The sequence below is a fragment of the Scyliorhinus torazame genome, chromosome 7, assembly GCF_047496885.1.
Source record: "Scyliorhinus torazame isolate Kashiwa2021f chromosome 7, sScyTor2.1, whole genome shotgun sequence".
Classification (NCBI taxonomy): domain Eukaryota; kingdom Metazoa; phylum Chordata; class Chondrichthyes; order Carcharhiniformes; family Scyliorhinidae; genus Scyliorhinus; species Scyliorhinus torazame.
The window spans coordinates 20,211,472-20,237,706 of record NC_092713.1 but is presented as its reverse complement, the minus strand read 5'-3'; the positions used below and the strand labels follow the sequence as shown (position 1 = coordinate 20,237,706).

General features: G+C 51.0%; 1 protein-coding gene across 7 annotated transcripts in view; it reads left to right on the top strand.

The window, feature by feature from the left end:
• The first annotated feature begins 4,025 nt into the window (after positions 1-4,025).
• LOC140426063 (interferon-induced protein 44-like) overlaps positions 4,026-26,235 on the top strand; it is a 93,349-nt gene continuing 71,139 nt past the window's right edge. Inside the window, exons 1-5 of one of the 7 annotated variants that reach the window (XM_072510378.1) lie at positions 5,285-5,608; positions 10,560-10,667; positions 25,258-25,412; positions 25,585-26,066; positions 26,152-26,191. In XM_072510378.1, coding sequence (XP_072366479.1) covers positions 25,393-25,412; positions 25,585-26,066; positions 26,152-26,191 — 542 coding nt within the window. In that variant the 5' untranslated portion in view covers positions 5,285-5,608; positions 10,560-10,667; positions 25,258-25,392. Of the gene's footprint in view, positions 4,058-5,284; positions 5,609-10,559; positions 10,668-21,117; positions 21,295-25,257; positions 25,413-25,584; positions 26,067-26,151; positions 26,192-26,235 lie in introns of those variants that run through there. The other 6 variants (XM_072510377.1, XM_072510381.1, XM_072510380.1 and 3 more) reach the window with 6 other exon arrangements.

Sequence of the window (26,235 nt, the reverse complement as noted above, 5' to 3'; positions counted from 1 at the left end):
ATGTTCGGCCCGTTAACCAGGTCTACGCGCGCCACCAACTCGCGACGAGATGGCAAAGTCCCGGAGAATCGCTAGAAGAATTCTACGCCGCGCTGCTAATTTTGGGATGGGGCTGCAGCTGCCTGCCGGTGAACGCGATCGAACACACGGACATGCTAATTCGCGAAGCATTTGTGGCAGGTATGAACTCTCCCCAAATCCGCCAAAGACTTTTAGAAAGAGAGTCGCTAGGACTCTCAGAGGCACGGGCCCTTGCAGCTTCCCTAGATGTGGCCTCGCAAAACGCCCGCGCCTACGGCCCCGACCACGCGGCAGCCCCTTGGGCTCCGTGGACCCCCGTCGCGACAACCCCCCCCTCGCAGGCATGTGCGGTTAAAGCGCCAGACCATCCCGGGGGGGCCCACTGCTATTTCTGCGGGCAAGCGAAACACCCCCGGCAGCGCTGCCCGGCCCGCGCAGTTATTTGTAAAAGCTGCGGCAAGAAGGGCCATTACGCGGCAGTTTGCCGGTCCCGGGGGGTCGCCGCAATCCCCGGAGAAGAACGAGCCCAGCACATCCCAAACGATCCCCAACCCCCCCAGCGCCCCATGTGCGACCCGCGGGTGCCGCCATTTTGGGGCCCGGGCACCACGAGGGGAAGATGGGCGCCGCCATCTTGTGACCCCCAGCCACGTGCGATTCATGGGGGCGGCCATTTTGTCCACCCCCGACCACGTGCGATCCATGGGGGCGGCCATTTTGTCCACACCCGGCCGCGTGCGATTCATGGACGCCACCATCTTGGTTGACAACAAAGGACCCCAGCATCGACGGCTCCATGGGGTCCGAAGAAGACGCCGCGACACTACTACCACGACTGGCTTCGGTGACACTGGATCAATCGCGGCCCCGGGCGCTCCAGATGATGACAACAACGGTGCTGATCAATGGATACGAGACGCCATGCCTGATCGACTCCGGGTGCACTGAAAGTTTTATTCACCCAGACACGGTAAGACACTGTTTCCTGACCATCCATCCAAGCACGCAAAAGATTTCCCTAGCTGCAGGATCCCACTCCGTGGAGATCAAAGGGTTCTGCATCGGAACCTAACGGTGCAAGGGAGGAAGTTTAAGAACTCCAGGCTCTACATCGTTCCCCAACTCTGCGCGCCCACATTACTGGGATTAGATTTCCAGTGTAACCTGCAGAGCCTAACATTTCAATTCGGCGGCCCAATACCCCCACTCACTATCTGCGGCCTCGCAACTCTCAAGGTTGAACCGCCGTCCTTGTTTGCAAACCTCACCCTGGATTGCAAACCCGTCGCCACTAGGAGCAGACGGTACAGCGCCCAGGACCGGATATTTATTCGGTCTGAAGTCCAGCGGTTGCTGAAGGAAGGCATAATCCAGGCCAGCAATAGTCCCTGGAGAGCCCAGGTGGTAGTAGTAAAGACCGGGGAGAAGCAAAGGATGGTCGTAGACTATAGTCAGACCATCAACAGGTACACACAGCTAGATGCGTACCTTCTCCCCCGCATATTCGACATGGTCAATCGGATTGCCCAGTGTGGACCTCCAGTCCGCCTACCACCAGCTCCCCATCCGCCCAGGTGACCGCAAGTACACAGCCTTCAAGGCAGACGGGCGTCTATACCACTTCCTAAGGGTCCCATTTGATGTCACAAACGGGGTCTCGGTCTTCCAACGGGAGATGGACCGAATGATTGACCAGCACGGGTTGCAGGCCACGTTCCCGTATCTCGACAACGTAACCATCTGCGGCCACGATCAGCAGGACCACGACGCCAACCTCCAAAAGTTCCTCCAGACCGCTAACGCCCTGAACCTCACATACAACGAGGAAAAGTGCGTTTTTAGCACAAACCGGTTGGCCATCCTAGGATACGTAGTGCGCAATGGGATAATAGGCCCCGACCCCGAACGCATGCGCCCCCTTATGGAATTTCCCCTCCCCCACTGCTCCAAAGCCCTGAAACGTTGCCTGGGTTTCTTTTCATATTACGCCCAGTGGGTTCCCCAGTATGCAGACAAGGCCCGCCCGCTAATACAGTCCACTACCTTCCCCCTGTCGACAGAGGCTCGCCAGGCCTTCAGCCGCATCAAAGCGGATATCGCAAAGGCCACGATGCGCGCCATCGACGAGTCCCTCCCCTTCCAGGTCGAGAGCGACGCATCCGACGTAGCTCTGGCGGCCACCCTTAACAAAGTGGGCAGACCCGTGGCCTTTTTCTCCCGGACCCTCCACGCCTCAGAAATCCGCCACTCCTCAGTGGAAAAGGAAGCCCAAGCCATAGTGGAAGCTGTGCGACATTGGAGGCATTACCTGGCCGGCAGGAGATTCACCCTCCTCACGGACCAACGGTCGGTAGCCTTCATGTTCGATATTGCACAGCGGGGCAAAATTAAAAATGACAAGATGTTAAGGTGGAGGATCGAGCTCTCCACCTTCAACTATGAGATCTTGTACAGTCCCGGAAAGCTGAACGAGCCGTCCGATGCCCTATCCCGCGGCACATGTGCCAACGCACAAATAGACCGCCTCCAAGCCCTCCACGAGGACCTCTGCCACCCGGGGGTCACTCGATTCTACCATTTCGTAAAGTCCCGCAACCTCCCCTACTCTGTGGAGGAGGTCCGTACAGTCACCAGGAACTGCCACATCTGCGCAGAGTGCAAACCGCACTTTTTCAGGCCGGATAGAGCGCACCTGATCAAGGCTTCCCGCCCCTTTGAACGCCTCAGTTTGGATTTCAAAGGGCCCCTCCCCTCCACTGACCGCAACGCATACTTCCTGAACGTGGTGGACGAGTACTCTCGTTTCCCCTTCGCCATCCCCTGCCCCGACATGACAGCGGCCACAGTCATTAAAGCCCTTGGCACCATATTCACACTATTCGGTTGCCCCGCATATATCCATAGCGACAGGGGGTCCTCCTGCATGAGTGACGAGCTGCGCCAGTTCCTGCTCAGCAAGGGCATAGCCTCGAGCAGGACGACCAGCTACAACCCCCGGGGGAACGGGCAAGTAGAGAGGGAGAACGGCACGGTCTGGAAGACCGTCCTACTGGCCCTACGATCCAGGGATCTCCCAGTTTCCCGGTGGCAGGAGGTCCTCCCGGATGCTCTCCACTCCATCCGGTCGCTGCTGTGTACCACCACTAACCAAACGCCTCATGAGCGCCTCCTTGTCTTCCCCAGGAAGTCGTCCTCCGGAACGTTGCTGCCGACCTGGCTGGCAGCCCCAGGACCCATCTTGCTCCGGAAACATGTGCGGGTGCACAAATCGGACCCGTTGGTCGAGAGGGTTCACCTTCTCCACGCGAACCCGCAGTACGCCTACGTGGCGTACCACGACGGCCGACAGGACACGGTCTCCCTGCGGGACCTGGCGCCCGCCGGCAACACACACACCCCCCCGATACCGATCATCCCCTCCCTGCCACTGGCGCACCCCGCGACCGCCCCCTTCCCGGGGGGATCGGTCCTCCTCCCGTGCCCGCCCAGGAGTAAAACAGGAACAAACACCGAAACGCTCCCGGAGACGACAACGCCTGAACAAGCACCTGCACCACCACCGGGGCTGAGGCGATCGACGAGGAAGACCAGGCCGCCCGCTCGACTCGTGGAATCCGTGTGACACCAAGAATGTTGTAACAAAAAAAAGAATTTTTTTGCTAATATTGTAAATAGTTTTCACAAACTTGTACATAGCCCAGTGTAGGGCTAAAACTGTAGTAAAATGTCCGAAATTTTCCTTCCAGGGCCAGCCTTGTAAACCCCTACCACCATGCGAACCACCACCCCGCCGGGTTCCTTTTTAACAAGGGGTGAATGTGGTGGTATGTATTAGGGGTCATGTGGGACTGTGAAGCCGTGATGCTATTGACTGACAGATCCCGAGTCCTGGTTGGCTGCCGACTCCTGGCTCCGCCCTGAAGCCGGAGTATAAGAACCCGAGCTTCTCCCCGCCGCTTCATTCTGTTGCTGAGCTGCTGGAGACAAGTCTCGCCTAATAAAGCCTGAATCGATTTCATCACTTCTCGTCTCTCTCGTAAGTCATTGTGCGCTCCAGTGTGTTTATATTCATGGGGCGTGTGGAGTGTGATAATATTTACAGGGAGTGTGGAGTGTGTTAATATTTACAGGGAGTGAGGAGTGTGTTAATATTTACAGGGAGTGAGGAGTGTGTTAATATTTACAGGGAGTGAGGAGTGTGTTAATATTTACAGGGAGTGAGGAATGTGTTAATATTTACAGGGAGTGAGGAGTGTGTTAATATTTACAGGGGCTGTGGAATGTGTTAATATTTATAGGGAGTGTGGAGTGTGTTAATATTTACAGGGGGTGTGGGATGTGTTAATATTTACAGGGAGTGTGGAGTGTGTTAATATTTACAGGGAGTGTGGAGTGTGTTAATATTTACAGAGAGTGTGGAGTGTGTTAATATTTACAGGGGGTGTGGAGTGTGTTAATATTTACAGGGAGTGTGGAGTGTGATAATATTTACAGCGAGTGTGGAGTGTGTTAATATTTACAGCGAGTGTGGAGTGTGTTAATATTTACAGCGAGTGTGGAGTGTGTTAATATTTACAGCGAATGTGGAGTGTGTTAATATTTACAGGGAGTGTGGAGTGTGTTAATATTTACAGGGAGTGTGGAGTTGTTAATATTTACAGGGGGTGTGGAGTGTGTTAATATTTACAGGGGGTGTGGAGTGTGTTAATATTTACAGGGGGTGTGGAGTGTGTTAATATTTACAGGGAGTGTGGAGTGTGTTAATATTTACAGCGAGTGTGGAGTGTGTTAATATTTACAGCGAATGTGGAGTGTGTTAATATTTACAGGGAGTGTGGAGTGTGTTAATATTTACAGGGAGTGTGGAGTTGTTAATATTTACAGGGGGTGTGGAGTGTGTTAATATTTACAGGGGGTGTGGAGTGTGTTAATATTTACAGGGGGTGTGGAGTGTGTTAATATTTACTGGGAATGTGGAATGTGTTAATATTTACAGTGTGGAGTGTGTTAATATTTACAGAGAGTGTGGAGTGTGTTAATATTTACAGAGAGTGTGGAATGTGTTAATATTTACAGAGAGTGTGGAGTGTGTTAATATTTACAGGGAGTGTGGAGCGTGTTAATATTCACAGGGAGTGTGGAATGTGTTAATATTTACAGAGAGTGTGGAATGTGTTAATATTTACAGGGAGTGTGGAGTGTGTTAATATTTACAGGGAGTGTGGAGTATGAGGGCAGCTATTTTCAATGTGGTGCTTCAACTTAAATGCATCAAATTTCAGAATAGGATTCCATCACAGGAATAATTTTCAATATTTTTAAACAGCAAATCGCGACTTCCGCGGCCTAATAAGTTTCACTTTCGTTTCTGCCGAGGAAGTAACTAAGGTTAATTCCGGAAAATTTCAGCTGCAAATCTCTCATCTGACTGGATCTCTGGTTGTTGCTTGATGTTTAGACCTGTCTGTGTGTTGGGGGATCGTGCGGGCTGCACCCTGAGTTGTTGAGAGCATTGTTTGACCCAGTTTAATTGGCTGCAACGAGGCGAGTGAATCTTGCAAAGACATCTCGGAAGATAGCTTGCAAAGTGAGTATTCTCAGGTCACTTCTGCGACCGAGACTGCACAGACTGTCGTTGCTAATGGATGACAAGGAAATGGAGTAAAGGCAGACAGATGGAGCATGGAGGGAAGGTGCTGGTCTGGGGTGAGGGAGGTGGTGTTGTTGCGGTTGAGGGGAGGTGGTGATGGGGTTGAGGGAAAGGGGCGTTGGGGGTGAGGGGAGGGGGCGTTGGGGGTGAGGGGAGGGGGCGAGGGGAGGTGGGGTGAGGGGAGGGGGCGAGGGGAGGTGGGGTGAGGGGTGTTGGGCGTGATTGGTGGGGCTGTTGGGGGAGGGGAGGGGATGTTGGGGGGGAGGGGAGGGGGTGTTGATATATAAGAATGCCTTGGATATTGGAATACAGAGTAAAATTTCAAGATTTGCCAATAGTAACAAAGTTGGAGGAGTGGCAAACCATGAGGATGGTACAAATTAACTTCCACTGGTCGGCTAGCAGATTTGGGTAGGTATGAAACATGGAATTATGCAGTGAAATGTGATGTGATTTTGTTTTTGACAGAACGGATAGGAAGAGAATATAAACTTGGGTGTGGGATGGGGGCAGTGATTCTCCCCAAAATGCCTGTGAGAATTTTGAGCCCTCTCTCCGTCCGTGAGAAAGTTGACATGGGCTCAAAATCCGGAGAGAATCAAAAAATGTGATTCACTCTGGTGTGATTGGGATTGGCATTTTTTACCCCCCCCCCCCCTTCGCCAGTGGAGCAGTGCAAATCCCGCCACGTGAGCCTGGGTGGGAGAACCGGCGAGCGGCGATTCTCCAGCCCGGATGGGCCGAGCGGCCGCTACGACACGACAGGTTCCCGCCGGCGCCGTCCACCCCTGGTCGCTGCCAGCGGGAACTCTGCGGGAACACTGGGGGGGGGGGGGGGGAAAGGGGGATTCCTTCACCGGGGTGGCCTCCGATGGGGTCTGGACTGTGATCGTGGCCCACCGATCAGCGGGCCGCCCCTCCCCCCCCCGGCCTACCTCGTTCCGCGCGTGGCCCCAGAACACCGGCGCCATGTTGGTGAGGGGCCGGCGTGCGTAAGACGTTACCCGCGCATGCGCAGGATGGCACGGCCCAACTGCGCATGCATGGGTTGGCGCGGTGCCCATTTGGCACCGCGTATGGACGCAGGAGCGGCGTGAACTGCTCCAGCGCCGTGCTGGCCCCCTATGGGGGCCAGAATAGGTCGTGCCCGGGCCCTGTTTGCACCGTCGTGAAACGCGATAGCGTTCACGACGGCGCGTACACTTGGCCTCCATATTGGAGAATCGCCCCCTTCATTTTAATACTGTAGCATGTCATTTGCAAGCCATCTCTGCAGACATTCACTCCTCACGGAATACTCACCGGGTGCTGGCGTGATGTGTAGCGGCGTCATTTACGACAGGTCGCCAAGACGTGAACCTGCCAGCCTCGCCCTCAGAGAAGGATATCAGAAGTCAGCGCTCAAGCAGCCTTGGTTCTCCAGGCTCTTCACTGCTCAGGGCCAGGGCTGGGGATCAGTCATTTATTCTCGGGGGGGGGGGGGGGGGGGGTGCGGGAGGTGTTACTAACAGGCCTAACCTTCCATTCACTTCGGGTTGCCCCTTGCTTTCAGGGGGTCTGGAGGCTGGCATGCAGGCATCGCTTTCTGTGCCTTCCTTGCTGAGCTTGTGGCCAAATCACCTCAGGGGATGTGCCTGTCCTTAGTGGGAGCTGGGAAGTGGGCGACCGTGGGCTGGGAACCAGAGCAACAGGCCAGTAAGTATAGAGGCTGGGGAAAAAAGTGAGACTGAGATAAACATAGCGCAGAGTACGAGCAGGCAGAGGGAAGCCACAAGGCTCAGCGGGACTGTAGGTCTGGAGTGCGTTTGCTTCAATGCAAGAAGTATAACAGGTAAGACAGATAACCTGAGAGCCTGGATTACTACCTGGAACTATGATGTAATTGCAGTTACAGAGGCATGGTTAAATAAGGGCCAGGACTGGCAGCTTAACATTCTGCATATCGTTGTTTTAGAATGGGGAACAAAAGAGGTGGGGGAGTTGCATTGCTGATTAGGGAGCAGATCACAACTGTGTTGAGATGGGAAACATTGGAGGGATCTTGTAGAGAGGCATTATGGGTGGAGCTCAGCAATAAGAAGAGTGAACTCACAATGTTGGGAGTATACTATAAACCCCCGCCCCCCCCAAACAGCCCACAAGAGACAGGAGCAGTTGTGTTGTCAGATACTGAAAAGGTGTGAGAAAAGCAGGGTAGTTGTGATGAGCGATTTTAACTTCCCCAATATTGACTGGGAATCCCTCACAGCCAGGGGCTCGAATGGAGAGAAATTTGTTAGATGTGTTCAGGAGGCCCAAAACTAGACTTGGTATTGGGGAATGAGCCAGGCCTGGTGATTTATGTTTCAGAGGGGAACATTTGGGCCTAGCTACCATAATTCCATAAGATTTCGAATAGTCATGGATAAGGACAAGAGTGGCAGCGGGTGAGGGTGCTTAATTGTGCGAGCGTCAATTGCATCCAAATTAGACAGGAACTGGGGAACATGGATGGGGAGATGCTATTTGAGGGCAAATCCCCGTTTAACATGTGGGAGGCTTTTAAAGGCCAGTTGATTGAAGAGCAGAACAGGCATGTCCCTGCAAAAATGAAGGATAGAAATGGCAGGATTTGGGACTCGTGGATGACGAGGGAAATTGTAAGCGTAGTCAAAAGGAAAAAGGAAGCAAACTATAGATGTGGGCATCTAAAAACTGACAAAGCCATTGAGGAGTACAGTGAAAGTACGAAGGAACTTAAACGTGGAATTAGGAGAGCTAAAACGGGTCAAGAAATGTCTTTAGCAAACATGGTCAAGGTGAATCCCAAGGTATTTTATGCATACATCAGGAGCAAGAGGGTAGCAAGAGAAAGAGTCTGTCCACTTGAGGACAATGGAGGGAAGTTACGCGTGGGACCACAGGAAGTGGGTGAAATCCTTAATAAGTATTTTATTTCTGTATTCACCAGGGAGAAGGACATGATGGATGTTGAGATCAGGGATAGGTGTGTGACTGCTCATGAGAAAGTCAATATATCAACGGAGGAAGTGTTGAGTATCCTAAATTGCATTAAGGCAGACAAGTCCCCAGGGCCGGATGGGATCTATCCCAGGTTACTGTGGGAGACAAGGGGAGAAATAGCCTTCAGGTGCCTGAACAGATATCTTCACATCCTTTTTGACCACAGGCGAGGTGCCAGAGACTGGAGAATAGCCAATGTTGTTCCCTTTTTTAAGAAAAGAAGCAGTGATAATCCAGCAAATTATAGGCCGGTGAGTCTGACATCAGTGGTGGGGGGGGGGAAGCTTTTGGAAAAGATACTGAGGGACAGGACATAAGCACATTTGGAGGAAAATGGTCTAGTTAGTGACAGGCAGCATGGCTTTGTATGGGAAGGTCATGTCTCAGCAACTTTGATTGAGATTTTTGAAGCGGTGACGAAGAAAATTGATGAGGGAAGGGCTATGGATGTTATTTATATGGACTTTAGTAAGGCATTTGACAAGGTCCCACATGGCAGTCTGGTACAAAAACTAAAATTACATGGGATTCGAGTTGGGCTGGCTAGATGGATACAGAACTGGCTCAATTATAGAAGACAGAGAAGAGCTGTGGAAGAGTATTTTTCAGAATGGAGATCTGTGACTAGTGGTGTTCCGCAGGGATCAGTGCTGGGACCCCTGTTTGTAGTATTTATAAATGATCTGGAGGAAAATGTGGGTGGTCTGATTATAAGTTTGCAGATGACACTAAGATTGGCGGAGTTGCTGGTAGTGCCGAGGATTGTCAGAGGTTACACCAGGATATAGATATATTGGAGACTTGGGCACAGAAACGGCAGATGGCGTTTAATCCGGACAAATGCGAGGGAATGCATTTTGGAGGATCAAATCTAGGTTTGAATTACACTGTAAATGGCAGAACCCTGAGGAACATTAACCTACAGAGGGATCTGGGCGTGCAGGTTCACAGTTCCCTAAAAGTGGCAACACAGGTGGCCAAGGTGATTAAGAAGACACATGGCGTGCTTGCATTCACCAGCGGGGGCATTGAGTACAGGAGTTGGGAAATCATGTTGCAGCTATATAAAACCGTGGTTAGGCCGCATTTGGAGTATTGCGTATAGTTCTGGTCGCCACATTATCATAAAGATGTGGAAACGCTGGAGGGAGTGCAAAGAAGGTTCACCAGGAAGTTGCCTGATCTCGAGGGTGTTGGCTATGAGAAGAGTTGAATAAACTAAGATTGTTTTCATTGGGAAGATGGAGGCTGAGGGGAGACCTGATAGAGGTCTGCAAAATTATCAGAGGCATAGACAGAGTACATAGCCAGAGGCTTTTTCCAAGGGTGGAAGTGTCAATGGGCAGCACGGTAGCACAGTGGTTAGCACTGTTGGTTCACAGGGCCAGGGTCTCAGGTTCAATTCCCGGCTTGGGTCAATGCCTGTGCGGAGTCTGTACCTTCTCCCCTTGTCTGCGTGGATTTATTTCGGGCAATCCGGTTTCTTCCCACAAGTGCCAAAATAGGTGCTGTTAGGTAATTTGGACATTCCGAATTCGCCCTCTGTGTACCTGAACAGGAGCCGGAGTGTGGCGACTAGGGGCTTTACACAGTAACTTCAGTGCGGTCACCGTATCTTGAAGGTGGTTTGTGGAGGAGCTGTTGTCAAGTGACAGTTAAACCCGAAACACTTCTTCAGTATTTCCCTCCCTACCTCCTCCTCTAACCAAAAAAAAAAGACAATCACTGTAAGGATCCCAGCCGAGTAAAGATCAAGAGGGAGACTTGAGGGCAGGTAGAAATAGAAAGAAGTTGAACTGTGATGTCACAGCCTGCAGGTAAGTGATTGACTGATGACTGCTAAGTAGTTTTTCTTTTCCCTCCGGTGTTATCGTGCGGGGCGCAGTGGTTGCTGAGTGAGTGCTTGCTGAGAAGGGGAGTCAATTTTTAAAAAAACTTCCTGTTGGGAGTTTCCAGCTGAATCCGGTCGGAGTGAGGACAGCGTGACTGCTGGGTAAGTAGATTTAAATTGTTTGCGCTGGTCCATAACAGCTGATTGCTGTTCTCGTGTGAGACGCAGTGGTTGCTGGTTAAGTGTTTTATTTTTACCTGTATTTAAGTTGGGCAATTTCTAAACCCTAGACATTATACTTGTAGTGTCCCCCACCCTTCCACCTCCTTTAACCTAACGGGTAGAGCGAATAACAGGTAAGCTCTTTCTTTTTCTTTTTTTTATCTAGAGGGGATGGCAGGGAAGGCAGTGCAATGTTCCTCCTGCAGAATGTTTGAAGTGAGGGACGCCGTCAGTGTCCCTCCTGATTTCACCTGTGGGAAGTGCATCCATCTCCAGCTCCTCAGAAACCACGCGAGGGAACTGGAGTGGATGAACTTCGGGTCATTCGGGAGACAGAGGTGGTCATAGACAGAAGCTTCAGGGATGTAGTTACTCCGAAGAATCAAGGTAGATGGGTGACGGTGAGAGGGGCTGGGAGGAAGCGGTCAGTGCAGGGATCCCCTGTGGTCGTTCCCCTCAGTAACAAGTATAGCGTTTTGGATACTGTTGAGGGGGACGACCTACCAGGGGGTAAGCCACGGTGAACGGATCTCCAGCACTGAGTCCGTCCCTGTGGCTCAGGAGGGAAGGAGGGAGAGCAGGGGAGCAATAGTTATTGGGGACTCGATAGTTAGAGGGACAGATAGACGGTTCTGTGGCAGTGAAAGAGACTCATGGATGGTATGTTGCCTCCTGGGTGCTAGGGTCCGTGACGTCTCGGACCGTGTTTTCAGAATCCTTAAGGGGGAGGGGGAGCAGTCACAAGTTGTGGTACACATCGGTACCAATGACATGGGTAAGAGAAGGGATGGGGATTTAAAACAGGAATTTAGGGAGCTAGGGTGGAAGCTGAGAGCCAGGACAAACATGTTGTCATCTCCGGTTTGTTGCCGGTGCCACGTGCTAGCGAGGTGAGGAACAGGGAGAGACTGCAGATAAACACGTGGCTGCAGGGATGGTGCAGGAGGGAGGGTTTCAGGTACGTGGATAATTGGTGCACATTCTGGGGAAGGTGGGACCTGTACAGACAGGACGGTTTGCACCTGAACCAGATGGGTACCAATTGCTACCGCTCTTCGGGGGGGTTTAAACTAATTTGTCAGTGGGCTGGGAAAACGAGCTGTGTTCCAAAAGCCATTGTCGGGCGTAATCGAGGTACTGGGGAGGGTATTAAGGGGGGCTGCAAAGAGACATTGATAGGATGCAGAGCTGGGCCGAAAAATGGCAGATGGAGTTTAACCCTGATAAGTGCGAGGTGATTCGTTTTGGTAGAAAACATTTGAATGCGGATTACAGGGTCAATGGCAGGATTCTGAGGAATGTGGAGGAACAGAGAGATCTTGGGGTTCATGTCCACAGATCTCTGAAGGTTGCCACACAAGTGGATAGAGCTGTGAAGAAGGCCTATAGTGTGTTAGCGTTTATTAACAGGGGGCTTGAGTTTAAGAGCCGTGGGGTTATGCTGCAACTATACATGACCCTGGTGAGACCACATTTGGAGTATTGTGTGCAGTTCTGGTCACCTCATTATTGGAAGGATGTGGAAGAATTGGAAAGGGTGCAAAGGAGATTTACCAGGATGCTGCCTGGTTTGCAGGATAGGTCTTATGAGGAAAGGTTGAGGGAGCTAGAGCTTTTCTCTTTGGAGCAGAGGAGGATGAGAGGCGCTTAATAGAAGTTTATAAGATAATGAGGGGGATAGATAGAGTGGACGTTCAGAGACTATTTCCTCGGGTGGATGAAGCTGTTACAAGGGGGCATAACTATAAGATTCAGGGTGGGAGATATAGGAGTGATGTCCGAGGTAGGTTATTTACTCAGAGAGTGGTTAGGGTGTGGAATGGACTGTCTGCTGTGATAGTGGAGTCGGACACTTTAGGAACTTTCAAGCATTTATTGGATAGGCACATGGAGCACACCAGAATGATAGGGAGTGGGATAGCTTGACCTTGGTTTCGGACAATGCTCGGCACAACATCGAGGGCCGAAGGGCCTGTTCTGTGCTGTACTGTTCTATGTTCTAATCATTGCAGTGTTAATGTAAGCCTACGTGTGACAATGCAAATTATTATTATTAATTACAAGGGGGCACAGGTTCAAGGTGAGAGGGGGAAAGTTTAAGGGAGATGTGCGGGGTAGGTTTTCACGGAGGGAGTGGTGGGTGCCTGGAACACGCTGCCAGAGGATGTGGTGGAAACAGGCACATTAGCAACATTTAAGAGGCATCTGGATGGATACATGAATAGGGAGGAAGTAGAGGGATACGGACCGAGTAAGGGCAGAAGGTTTTTTATATTAAGGCATCATGATCAGAATAGGCTTGGAGTGCCGAAGGGCCTGCTCCTGGGCTGTACTTTTCTTTGCTTTCTTTGTTCTTTGATTACTGAGGGTATGCACTGGGGCAACTGTGAAGTTCCTGGGCGGGGTTCCATGAGAGGCCAGGCTGCAAGGGCAGAGTGGACACCTCAGTAATGGCATACATCCTTGCGTCATGAATAATGGAGACCCTCTCAATTTGGGAAGCACAACTGAACTCTGCATTGAACCCCACATTCAGGCAGAACTCTGATTACCAAATGGTTGAGTTGTTTTGGCTGGGATTCTCCGATCCTGTGCCGGGTTGGCGAATCGCCGGGAGGGGTGCGAGAATTGCGCCACACCGCTCCAACGCCAGGCCGCTGATTCTCCGGTCGGCGGAGAATCGGCGCTAATCCTGCGCCGGTCGGGGGCCGTTGAAAGTGAATGAAAATGAAATGAAAATCGCTTATTGTCACAAGTAGGCTTCTAATGAAGTTATTGTGAAAAGCCCCTTCACTACTGTGAAGTGGCCCCTGCGGCGACTCTCCGCGCTCAACGGGCCGAGTGCTCGCCAAGTCCCGCCGGCGTAGGTTACGTATGGTCCCACCTAGCGGGACCTCGGAGTTCTGGCTGCAGGGGCCGTCCTGGTGGGGGGAGGGCGGGAGATCCGAGTCCGGGGCAGACCTCGACGGTGCCCAGGCCTACGATCGGGGCCTACCGATCGGCGGGCGGGCTAATTCCGGGGGGGGGGGGGGGGCCTATGTTCCTCCGTGCCGGGCCCCTGTAGGGCTCCACCATGCTGCCCGGGGGCCGGCGCGGAGACGGCAACCCACGCGCATGCGCAGACCCGCGCCGGCCGTGGCGTGCATGCATGGACCCGCGCCGGCTTTCAAGCGCACAGCACTCCGGCGCTGTACTAGCCGCTGAAGAAGGGGCGAATGCCTGGGCCTTGAGGCCCGTTGATGCCGGCGTCAACACTTGGCCGGGATTTCGGAGAATCCTGCCCTTGTCTCAGAAATAAGTGTGTAAGGCTATGAAATGGGAGAATGGGGGTGCCCTCTAGATGTGTGCTTGTCATGCTTACTGCACGCTTTACTCTAAATACCGGTGCCTCGTCCGTGACAAGAGACAGTCAACCTTCATTGACAACTCAACAGTGCCAATGCGATATGAAAAGCTAAAGAGAACTGTCACTGATTTGAGTCCCAATCATCCTCCCATGCTTGTTTATTTAAGAAATATTTTTATTCGACAAATTTACAACATTCTAAAAATACAACCCCCAAATAACTCCCAAACAAACAAACAGGACACCCCCCCCCTCCCCCCCGGGTGGCCCTCTCCTGTAGGGAGGCAGTTGGAACATCGGTGGACGGGGTGGCGATGGCTCGAGCTGCGGCTGCTGAGTGTTATCTGCGACTTTGGAGGTGGCGCCGTTCTTATCGGGAGTCCCACAGCCTGAGCCACCTGGAAAAAAATGCCGTCCATGTCCTTTCGACTGCATGGAAGGGTTTCCTGCAAGGCAAACCCTTAATTTCCTTGCCCTCGACGCTCATCCGGACACACCTTGGCATACCTTATTATTCCTGTCCAGTGGCAGAGGCCCTCAGTGGAGGTCCGTCTACGGACGTCTTTGAGGGAGAGTAGCATCTTGAGGGATGGCTCCTCCGGGACCAGCAGTATCCAATAAGGAGGTGGCTGATGACGTTGGTGCGGAGGCAACAAACTGAGGTGGAGGCTCGCTGTGAGGCTCATGCTGCAATGCAGGTGGAGCAGGCAATCAGACATTGAAGATGCGGCTCCTGTGCCTGAACCTCTTTGGGGGGGGGGGGGGGGGATACCTTTCAGGGGATACCTTTCAGTACAGCCCCCACAGGGTGTCCCACATTCTTGTGTTCTGCTGTGCCCTCCATAATTTGGCGGCGCAGAGGGGAGACCACCTGGACCAGGAGGAGCTGGAGGGGAGCCACATTTCAGATGAGGAGGAGGTCGAGGAGGGCAGTGAAGGAGGACTGGAAAAGGAAGAGGAAGGACGTCGGACCATGGCCAGGGATGCCCTTATAACAGGTAGGTTTGGGGATGAGCACGACTTGAGATGAGAAGATCTTAAACCATGGGGACTGTGGTCTCAGCATTAATATGGATGCCAGCAGTAGTGCCCGATTCCATGGGCAGGGCACGAAAGCCATGGGCCGCACTCTGCGGGAGAATGATGCTGATTTACATTGAGAACAGAGCGGCACTCCTCTCTTCCTCAGTGATATGCCTGACTGCTGCCTAACAGAGAGCTGATCTCCAGCCAATAAACAGGCTGATCATGTAGGTCAGAGACATGGAGCTGGATTCTCCGATTGTGGGGCTATGTCCCCACGCTGTATGAATGGTGGTGTTTTACACCGCTAAAAATGTCGTAAACAGCCACTGTTTCCCCGTTTTGCTGGGGGCCAGCATGCTGGCAGTGTAGCTCACCCGGCTCCAGCGGCCGATACGGCCCGGAGAATTCCCGGGCCCGTGGCTGCGCATGCTCACGGTGGCGGTCTGCAGCCAGGCGGTGGCCGCTCGCTGACCCAGCCCGTGAAATAGTCGTGTGTTCCACCCCCCCCCCCCCCCCCCGGCGGATCGGCCCTCCCCCGACTCTGGCGGCACTGAACTAAGTCCGCAGCCACCACGTCGAGTTCCCGACGGATGAGACCGCACGTGTCCCGTGTCGTCAGGAACTCGACCGATCGGGGACGGAGCATCGGGGGCGGGCTTCAGACAATGGCCCGAGGCCGTCGATACATGGCGCGGCGTACTTTCTGAGCATGCCACTTTGTAGTGGCATCGCAAAAGCATCGCAAAAGCGGCGCCGCCCCCGATTTGGCCGGGAACTTTGATTCTCCGGCCGATCGCTGAACCCGATTTTGGTGTCGGCGACCGGAGAATCCAGCCCATGGGATGAGCTCTAGTCTGCTTCAGGCCCCTTCGAGATCAGGGATTCTGGTGTGTTCCTCCGGGAAGGGTCAGCCTCTCTACGTTTTCCCAGCCCATGACATCCTCATCACTGGAGAAGAGTGGCTGCAATGAGATGCCTGAACGTAGTTGCAGGGGGGTGGGTTAGACCCCTGCCAGCTGCGCCGTGTCTTCACTGATACATCAGCGTGGGAGGTGGCAAAGACGTGGCACTGCCACTGTCACACTGCACAGTGATGAAGTGCCGAATGTGCGCTGGGATTCGTGGAGTATGGCACCTTGAAATGACAGGTAGGAGGTTCTGCTGGTGAACAAAATGATGTTTGTTTACATGTGATTTTTTTAGAGCGGTGACCTATCTTACCTGGTGCCTATGTTTACCAACTATAGGTGCCCGCGAGGTACCTACAGTTTCCTACTCCTCACCCTCCTCCAGATCCACAGCTGAGGTTGAGGCAGCCCACTGCTTTCCACAGCCTGCTGCCTGAGATGACTTTGGCAGGTGTCCCCTGGGGGGTCTTGGCCTTGAGGGTGCGGGAGTACTCTTGAGTAACATGGGTGAGGCAACACTTCCCTCCTTGGTGCTCGAGGCGGGAGGTGTCCCTCACAGGGAGGAGGTTATCAGATGGGCTGGAATTCCCCGGTGTCTCCCCGGGTGGTGGGCCCCGGGCTGCGCTCCTGCCGAAACTCTCTCCTTCGGGTGCCCAGGGTCTCATGTGCTCCTCCATGGGATAGAGGGGCAGCTGGAGTGACAGCCAGAAGATCTGGCGCTGACACTCATGGATTCCGTCCAGTGCCAGCACCATGCAGTTGAAGCCTTCAGCCACGGAGGTCATGAGCTGAGCCGTTGAGTGGACTACCCCCACCATGGCGTGCACGTACTGCACCAAGGTCTCCATAGCGGATCCACCCTCACCGTATTGGACTTGACACATGGAGTGACAGCACCTTCTCTTCGGTCAGAAGGCGAGTGGACTCCTCCAATTGGCCTTTGCAGTCCGAGGAGAGATACTGACATCCCTTCCTGATGCTCGCAATTCTGCATTTGCAGTTCCAGCAGCTTGTGGGACCCAGGGGCACTTCCTCAGGGTCAACAGTGTCCTGGGCTCCGACATCCCTCAGTGCTGAATCCCTGGTACGTCCCTGCCTCCCCCTGTGAAGTGCCCACCAGTGAGTGACCCGGAAGCCTGCCTACTACTTAACCCCTTCAGGCCCCCTGATGTGAGTATCTATGCACCCGGTGCAGGGTGTGGGTGACGGCTGTGATGCCTCTTCTGTGGTTATATCCAAGAATTCTCCCACTGAGCTGCTCGGGTCTGGGTTTCCAGGGGGCACGAGGATGGTCCAGACTACTGTCCTGATTGCCCTGCAAAGGAAGGGAGATGGCATTCATACATTATGGAGGACAGATGATGCGAGATGTTTACTCACGTGAGGCTTGAGGAATGACTGTGTCCTCTGAAGGTTCTCACTCCTGCTCGATGCCCCCACTTCGTCATCAGCACAAGCACGGCCTTGCTCCTCCCCGACCAGTTCAGTGGCTCTTTCCTCATGGGGGCTGAGGGTGTGGAGCTGCCGCATGACTCCGGATGTCGGTTCCCACTCTCCCAGGTTGTGCTCGGGTTTGTCCCGCAGGGATACAGATGGGGAGAGTTCAGGCAGGAATCCTGCCAGTTCAGATTGTCGAGGAGTGGCATGTGTGGGACTGGAGTGGGAACAGGGATGTGAGGAGCTGAGTTAAGACTGAGGGGGCAAGGGGCAGCATGGTGGCGCAGTGGGTTAGCCCTGCTGCCTCACGGCGCCGAGGTTCGATCCCAGCTCTGGGTCACTGTCCATGCGGAGTTTGCACATTCTCCCCGTGTCTGTGTGGGTCTCACCCCCACAACCCAAAGATGTGCAGGCTAGGTGGATTGGCCACGCTAAATTGTCCCTTCATTGGAAAAAAAAATGAATTGGGTACTCTAAATTTATATAAAAAAAGACTGAGGGGGCATCATGGAAGATCGGGGGAGGGTGGAGAAGAGGGCTTTGTCATCTCTGGGCAACCCGTGAGGTGGCTGGCTGAGAGATCGCCTTGGAGATGTGATGGGTACGTGAGGGGGTGCAGTGAGAGACTGGAGGTGGCAGACTTACCCTGGCCGCCCGAGGATCATTCATCTTCCTCCTGATCTGCTGCCCTGTCCTCTTCTGGAGGCAGCTGGCACTCACCAAGGCAGCGATTGCGTCCCAGGCGGATGTGGAAACCCTACTGGTGGGCCACTCCCGGATAGCAGGGGCAGAATTGCCCACCTCTGCTGCATTCATCCAATGGTTGGCCCCGGACTCCCTCCGGGAAATGCGGTGCTCACTTTTGTGCTGCCTTCCCGTCTCATGGATCTGCACCAAGTGCTGGGGAGGTGTTGATAGGGACCAGGTCCCCAGTGTTTGCAGTGATGAAGTTTCACCAGGGAGGGCACAGAGTGCGCCGTGATTCTCGGGAGAAAAACCTTTCTTTCAGAAGTGTCAAACTCCGTGAGAAATTTGCACCATTTTTCTCAGCAGGTCTGACCTTTGCCAGTTTTTAGTCAGATTCTGCCCCAAGTGTAATTTCGAGCGGGAAAACAGGTGAAAATTCCGCCGGCTGTTCCACCGCGATTCACATCATAATCCACCCACACTTTTGGAGCTTGGGGAGATTCTCACGCATTGTAGAAATTTTCCTGAAGTGGGAACTAAGCATGCTGGCAAGACGGGCCCCTCAGAGAATACCCAAATCTCAAAGTTATCCCCCGCCCATGGATGCCGTGACGCCCCCCCCCCCTCCCCGCAGACATGGGCAACACCCCAAACCTTTAACCCTGGAGGGGCAACCTCCCCACCTAGCACTAAATGTTCGTATCACCCCCCCTCACACCATTCAATCACAAGGGCGACACAGCCCTACCCCCACCCCCATCTAATCTTGCCAGCATCGGGCCCCGCACTCCACAATACCCTGCTATGGGGTCGCCAAAGGCCCCCACCCTTTCAGTTGTTGCTCTTATTAGCCTTAGTTTATTTGCTCTGATTACGTCACCTTTGCTCACGAGTCGCCAGGTATCTTTCTGATACCGCCACGTGGTTCAAGCTCAAGTTATGATTAATAAGTCAGCAAACTGCTTAGTAAGATTGAAATCAACGGTCATTTATTATATACAGCAAGTAATGTTTACACAATAATCCTACTATCTATATAGAAACCTATCACCACTGGCCAATACTTAACTTTAGGAAGAGCCTACCAGGTCAGGGAAACGAATGGCTTATCGAATCGGATCTGGCCCGCGGGATTCAAAAGGCTGATACAGGTCGATGGCTAGGAGTCGCTATCGGGTAGCGATCGCTGGATTCAAACTTACAGTTGCTGGTTGATGTTCTTGCGAAGGTCTCGAGCAGGCGAAAAAGGGAGAGAGAGAGCGATCTGAACTTGGTCCCTCACTTTATAGGGCCCAGGGGCTTCCCGCCTCTCGGGGTGGCTCTTGACCCTGAGTCCCAAGCGATTGGACTTGTTCCCAATCACTGGGTTCGATACGTCCAATTGCGAGGCGATTCCCCGATCGGGGGGGGGTGGTCGTTCACCTGTCTTTGTTTCGGCCACTGCAGGCGCCGACAGGCCTGGCCCGGTATTCAATTGCTAATATGTTGCAATTGTTCCCGGGGATAGCCGATTAAACTGCAGATGTCTGGGTTGATGTGCTGCTAATAGTCCTGAGTATCGATCTGGGCCGACTTCCCCAGAGCCGAATACTCTATTCTGTCTGCAGCTGTCCGTTTGTGTCCTGTTGGCCGCTTTTCCCATCAGCCTTTTCAGTTAGCCATTTTAAATCGTGTTTTGGCCAAATTAATAGGGAAGCAGCCATTTTACGTGGCTACACAGTCCCCCTCCTTTCATGGTCATGACCCCTCTCAGGCCCCGCTCCTTGGCACTGCCCCCTGGCACTGACCTGTCCCCGACCATCCTGGGGTTCCAGTGTCCTCTGAGCCCCCCTGGTGTGGTCATTACGTCATTCCGATTTTGGAAACCAGTGCTGACTCTCGCCGGCCTCGCGCTGCGCCAGTGGGGGCGGCGAATCCTGGAAGCCGGGAGACTCCATCCTCAAGCAGGCTTAGCGTATTTAAATTAATTTAAAGACTCATTTAAGATATGCGAGCGCGGTTCTTGCCCAGTGAGGGTGTGAACCACTTTGCGTCAGGTGCTACTACCGAGAGCATCGCTCTCCATTTGAGACACAAGACAACAAGCGGAGACTCGCGAGAAACAAAAAATCAGTTGTAAAACTAAATACTACCAGGATCATCGAAGTGAGATGGAACCATTGAAGACTCCCAACTAACTGCTCACGACTGGTAACGTAGACGCGAACTGGCGTGTTTTCAAACAACAGTTCACGTTTTACGTGCAAGCTCTTGATCTCCAAGAAGCTTTGGATGAGAGAAAAATAGCACTCCTAATGACAGTAGCCGGTCCCCAAGCAATTGAACTGAATAATACTTTTCAGTTCATTTCAGAGGAAGACGAGAAGAGCAACTCCACAATAATCGAGCAATTTGATAGCTATTGCCATCCGCAAATGAACAAAAACTTTGAGCACTATGTATTCAGAATGAGACTGCAAAAATTGGGCAGAATATTTGGCTGTTTTGTCACGGATCTCAAAGCGCAGTCCTGCAATTTTGCAGACCTCCATGATTCATTGCTAAAAGACCAAACTGTATACAGTTTACAATGTGATAAATTACGCGAGCAATTGCTGAGGGAAAGCGATTTAAAATTAGCAGATGCCATTAAAATCTGCAAGACCAGTGAGTTAGCACAAAAGCAGATTACTGAGATCCAGACCTGAGAAAGTGGTGGGAAAAAAGAGGGCGTGACTGACACCGACTTTGTTGTGTCGCAGCAAAATCAGAAACGTGGTCCAGACGATGGTCGTTTAAAAAAAATTCAGAGCATGCCTTTTTGTGCCGGAGGTGTGGCAGAACACACGGTCCGAGGAAATGCCCTGCATTCAGCAAAACCTGTGCCAGATGTGCTGGGAAAAAAATCATTTTGCGCAGCAATGCCTGTTCAGTGAAAGAATACAGCAACCAAAGAGTGTGAATGTAATAGCCAAGGCTACAAAAATTGGCGATTCATCAATTATACAAAGTGCAGCCTTGAGAGGCAACATGAAATAAACAATGAACCAATTGGCCCTGAAGATCTGCCTTTGTGAACAAAATTAATGAAAATGCTGGACGATAAAAAGCACTGAAAATTCAGATGGTAAAAACAGCGCATGAGTGGACTACATCGCTCAAAATAAACAAGACCATTGTAAAAGTTAAGTTTGATACCGGGCCGGCTCACGCAAACTTAATTAATATATATATTTTTAAAATTTGATAGCAATCGCATATTAGAGTAGCTCTGTAGTATCTTAGTGTAAGTTAGTGTTAGACATTTATTTCCAACTGTATTCATCTTGGACATTTTAGTTATTTGTTAGTGTAGTGTTAGTAATAAATAACTTTGTTTATAAATCAAAGTCTAATGTTCTTTGTTCACACGACAGTATTGAAATTTTACATCCGCCCAATCGAAGAACATTACAGGACCTGGCAGTTCATTTGCACAGGTCCTTGGAAGGTGACAGGACATACTGAGAGAGTAGTGAACAAGGCATATGGAACTTCTAAATAGAGGCATCGAGTATAAAAGCAAGGATGTTATGTTGAACTTTATAAAGCTGCGATTGGGCCACAAGTAGAACGTTGAATTCAGTTCTGGTCACCACACCTTAGGACGGATGTGTGAATCCTTGAGAGGGTGCAGAGGGACATATAACAGAATGGGCAGCATGGTAGCACAAGTGGATAGCCCTGTGGCTTCCCAACGCCAGGATCCCAGGTTCGATTCCCCGCTGGGTCACTGTCAGCACGTTCGCCCCGTGTCTGAGTGGGTTTCCTCCGGGTGCTCCGGTTTCCTCCCACAGTCCAAAGACGTGCAGGTTAGGTGGTTTGGCCATGATAAATTGCCCTTAGTGTCCAAAAAGGTTGGGAGGGGTTATTGGGTTATGGGGACAGGGTGGAAGTGAAGGCTTAAGTGGGTCGGTGCAGACTCGATGGGCCGAATGGCCTCCTTCTGCACTGTATGTCCTATGTTCTGTCCCAGGGAGGAGGGAATTTTACATACAAGGTTAGATTGCAGGAGCTGGAGCTATTGTCCTTGGAGCAAAGGAGATTGAGGGAGATTTGATAGAGTTGGACAAGATTATAACAGATTTAGATAAGGTGGACAAAGAAACTGTTCCCATTTTCTGATGGTACAGGGATTAGGGGACATCGATTTAAAGTTTTGGGCAAGACTACTTGTTTAGATCATAAGACTTGGTAGCTGAATTAGGCCTCTAGGCCACTCGGCCCATCGAGTCTGCTCTGCCATTCAATCATGGCTAATATTTTCTCATCCCCATTCTCCTGCCTTCTCCCCATAACCCCTGATCCCCTTATTAATCAAGAACCTAGCTAACTCTGTCTGAAAGGCACTCAGTGATTTGGCCTCCACAGCCTTCTGCGGAAAAGAGTTCCACAGATTCACCACCCTCTGGCTGAAGAAATTCCTCCTCATCTGATCATCCCTTTAGTCTCAGATGGTGTCTCTCTGGTTCTAGTTTTTCCTACAAGTGGAAACATCCTCTCTATGTCCACTCTATCCAGGCCTCGCAGTATCTTGTAAGTTTCAATAAGATCCCCCCTCATCCTTCTAAACTCCAACGAGTGCAGACCCAGAGTCCTCAACTGTTCCTCATATGACAAGCTCTTCATTCCAAGGATCATTCTTGTGGACCTCCTCTGGACCCTTTCGAAGGCCAGCACATCCTTCCTTAGACACGAGGTCCAAAACTGCTCACAATACTCCAAATGGGGTCTGACCAGAGCCTTATACAGCCTCAGAAGTACATCCCTGGTCTTGTATTCTCGCCCTCACGACATGAATGCTAAAATTGCATTTGCCTTCTTAACTGCCGACTGAACCTGCACGTTAACCTGAAGAGAATCATGAACAAGGACTCCCAAGTCCCTTTGTGCTTCTGCTTTCCGAAGCATTTCCCCATTTAGAAAATAGTCTCTGCCTAAATTCCTCCTTCCAAAGTGCATAACCTCACACTTTTCTACATTGTATTTAATTTGCCACTTCATTGCCCACTCTCCTACCTTGTCCAAATCCTTCTTCAACCCCCTTGCTTCCTCAATACTATCTGTCCCTCTACAGATCTTTGTATCATCTGCAAACTTCGCAACAGTGCCTTCAATACCTTCTTCCAGGTCATTAACGTTTATTGTAAAAAATTGTGGTCTCAGCACAGACCCCTGAGGCACACCACTAGTCACCGGCCCTAGTGGGCTCTACCACAAGCTGCTCCACAAAAACATCTCTTAAACATTCCTTTTCTTGGGATCCACAACCAACCTGATTTTCCCAGTCCATGTGCATATTGAAGTCGCCCATGATTATTGTGATATTGCCTTTTTTACATGCTTACATGCTTTCTCTATCTCCTGATTTATTTTCTGCCCCACATCCTGACTACAGCTAGGGGGCATGTACATTACTCCCATCAGGGTATTTTTATCTTTGCGATTCCTCAACTCTACCCACAAAGATTCTATGCCTTCTGATTCTACATCGCTCCTAGCTATCGATTTAACTTCATTCCTTACAAACAATGCAACCCCGCTCCCTTTGCCCATCTGCCTGTCCTTTCGATAGGACACATATCCTTGTATATTTAGATCCCAGCCCTGATCCCCTTGCAGCCACGTCTCTTGTGATGCCCACAACATCGTACCGGCCAATTTCAGTGTGCACAACAAGCTCATTTACCTTGTTCCATATACTGCGCACATTAAGGTACAACACCCTCAGTCCTGCATTGACCACCTCCATTCTCATACAGTCACCTTTTTTGCTCTGCCTGAGAATGTTCTATTATTTTTGTTCTCTATTTCCCCTTCAGCTATGACTCCTTCTAAGCTAACCCTCTGGTTCCCACCCCCCTGCCATATTCATTTAAATCATCCCGAGTGACACTAGCAAACCTCCCAGCCAGGATATTGGTGCCCATCGAGTTTATATGCAGTCCGTCCTTCTTATACAGGTCGCACCTGCACCGGAAGAGATCCCAATGGTCCAGAAATCTGAAACCCTCCCTCCTACACAACTGGTTTAGCCACGTGTTTAGCTGCACTATCCTCCTATTTCGAGCCTAACTGGAACGTGGCACAAGGAGTAACCCTGAGATTACAATCCTAGAGGTCCTACTTCTTAGCTTACTGCCTAACTCACTGAACTCCTTCTGCAGGACCTCATCACTCTTCCAACCTATGTCATCAGTACCTATGTGTATACGACCTCTGGCTGTTCACCCTCCCCCTTCAGGATGTCTTGTGTTCGTTCAGAGACCCTGGCACCAGGGAGGCAACACACCATTCTGGAGTCTCTTTCACTTTCACAGAAGCGCCTATCTGTGCCACTTACTGTAGAGTCCCCTATAACTATCGTTCTCCTGCACTTTGTCCTCCCCTGCTGAGCAACAGAGCCAGTTGTGGTGCCACTGTTCTGACTGCTGTTGTTTTCCACTGAGAGGCTATTTCCCCCAACAGTATCCAAAACGGTATACCTGTTAGAGAGGGGGACAACCACAGGGGATTCCTGCACTGACTGACTGCCCTTTCTAGCGGTCTCCCATCTGTCTGCCTGCACCTTGGGTGAGACCACATCTCCATAACTCCCATCTATGACCCTTTCCGCCACCTGCATGCTCCTAAGTTCATCCAACTGCTGCTCCAACCGAACCATGTGGTCTGTGAGGAGCTGCCGTTGGTTACACTTGCTGCAGATGTAGTCGACCGGAACTCTAGAAGCGTCACAGATCTGCCACATCTCACAGTTGGAGCACTGCACCCCGCTGAGTGACATTTAAGCACTAATTAATTCATTTAAAATAAATACTTGAATTATTGTTCGATTGAGTTACAATTAACTGTATGGCCTTGATGCTAGATTTCTTTGTAAAATTAAATGCTAAATACTAATCTCTTCCCTCGGGCTTAGTTACTCCACTATCTAGTTAATCAATTAGATTTAATTACTTTCTCAGTGTTCTTTTTTTCAAATTTAACAGATTTCCTACCAATCGGGTCACAACTTTACTATGATTTCACTTTAGTTTTCCCCCCACAATTTGAAAAGATATTTATATCACTTACCTTCCCGGAATGCTCTCTGGATCTCTCCCTGCAGATTAACAGTTACAAAGCCGGAAGAAGAACACAAAACAAAAAGGAAAAAAGCACGTCCTCCCACTCTGCACCGAATTACCTCACTGCTCCGAATTATCACGTTTCAACCTCACTCTAGCTGTCTCACTCACTCAGGATGTCTCGACTCCACCGTGCGTAAGCTTGCTGAGTGTGCGCTTGTGTCTGCCTTTTATATAGAACTCAGCTAAACTAAGATGAATCACACTACTTAGCTTCAAACAGAAGTCTAAATATTTTTCTTCTCAGCAAGCCAAAGTTAATCCATTTCAATAAAACCTAATTTAACCAAATGTTTTCTCTGTTTCAGTATGTCTGAGATAACATCAAAGCTCACAATAGAAGAGCGGGAACAAATAGCTAAACTTTTCAACGAGAAAGTGAACTTACATTTACTTTACAAAGCGAGTGTCCATGGTTTTGATGGGAAGTCTTTCCACGATAAATGTGATGGACAAGGACCAACATTAACTGTTGGGTACAACAAGTCTGGTTACGTTTTTGGAGGTTACACAAGTGAAGATTTTGTCACTGATGGAAATAAGAAGGATAACAAGGCGTTCCTGTATCGATTTCGCCATGCATATGGCTTAATGAAGTTTGCTGTGCAGCTGAATACTGTCGCTGTTTATAATCATCTGAAGCACGGCCCCAATTTTGGAGACAGTCTTGTGTTTATGGCTGATGGCAACAGGATCAGGTACACATCTGGTCCGTCCTATTGCGTAGATGAAAATACACTGCTTGGCGGTGATCAAAACCTTTCAGAGTGCGAAGTTTACCGTGTGGAAGGTAAGAACCCTTTCATTTTACCGGCAATGTTTATAAAATGTGGTGCTGACACCAAGTCTGTTTGATATTTAACTGTGTTTTTCAGAGTTAAAAGCTCCCTGGAGAAATATAACTTTCGATGAATGGTAAGTTCTTTCATGGTTTATTTCTGCTTAATTATTGAATGCAA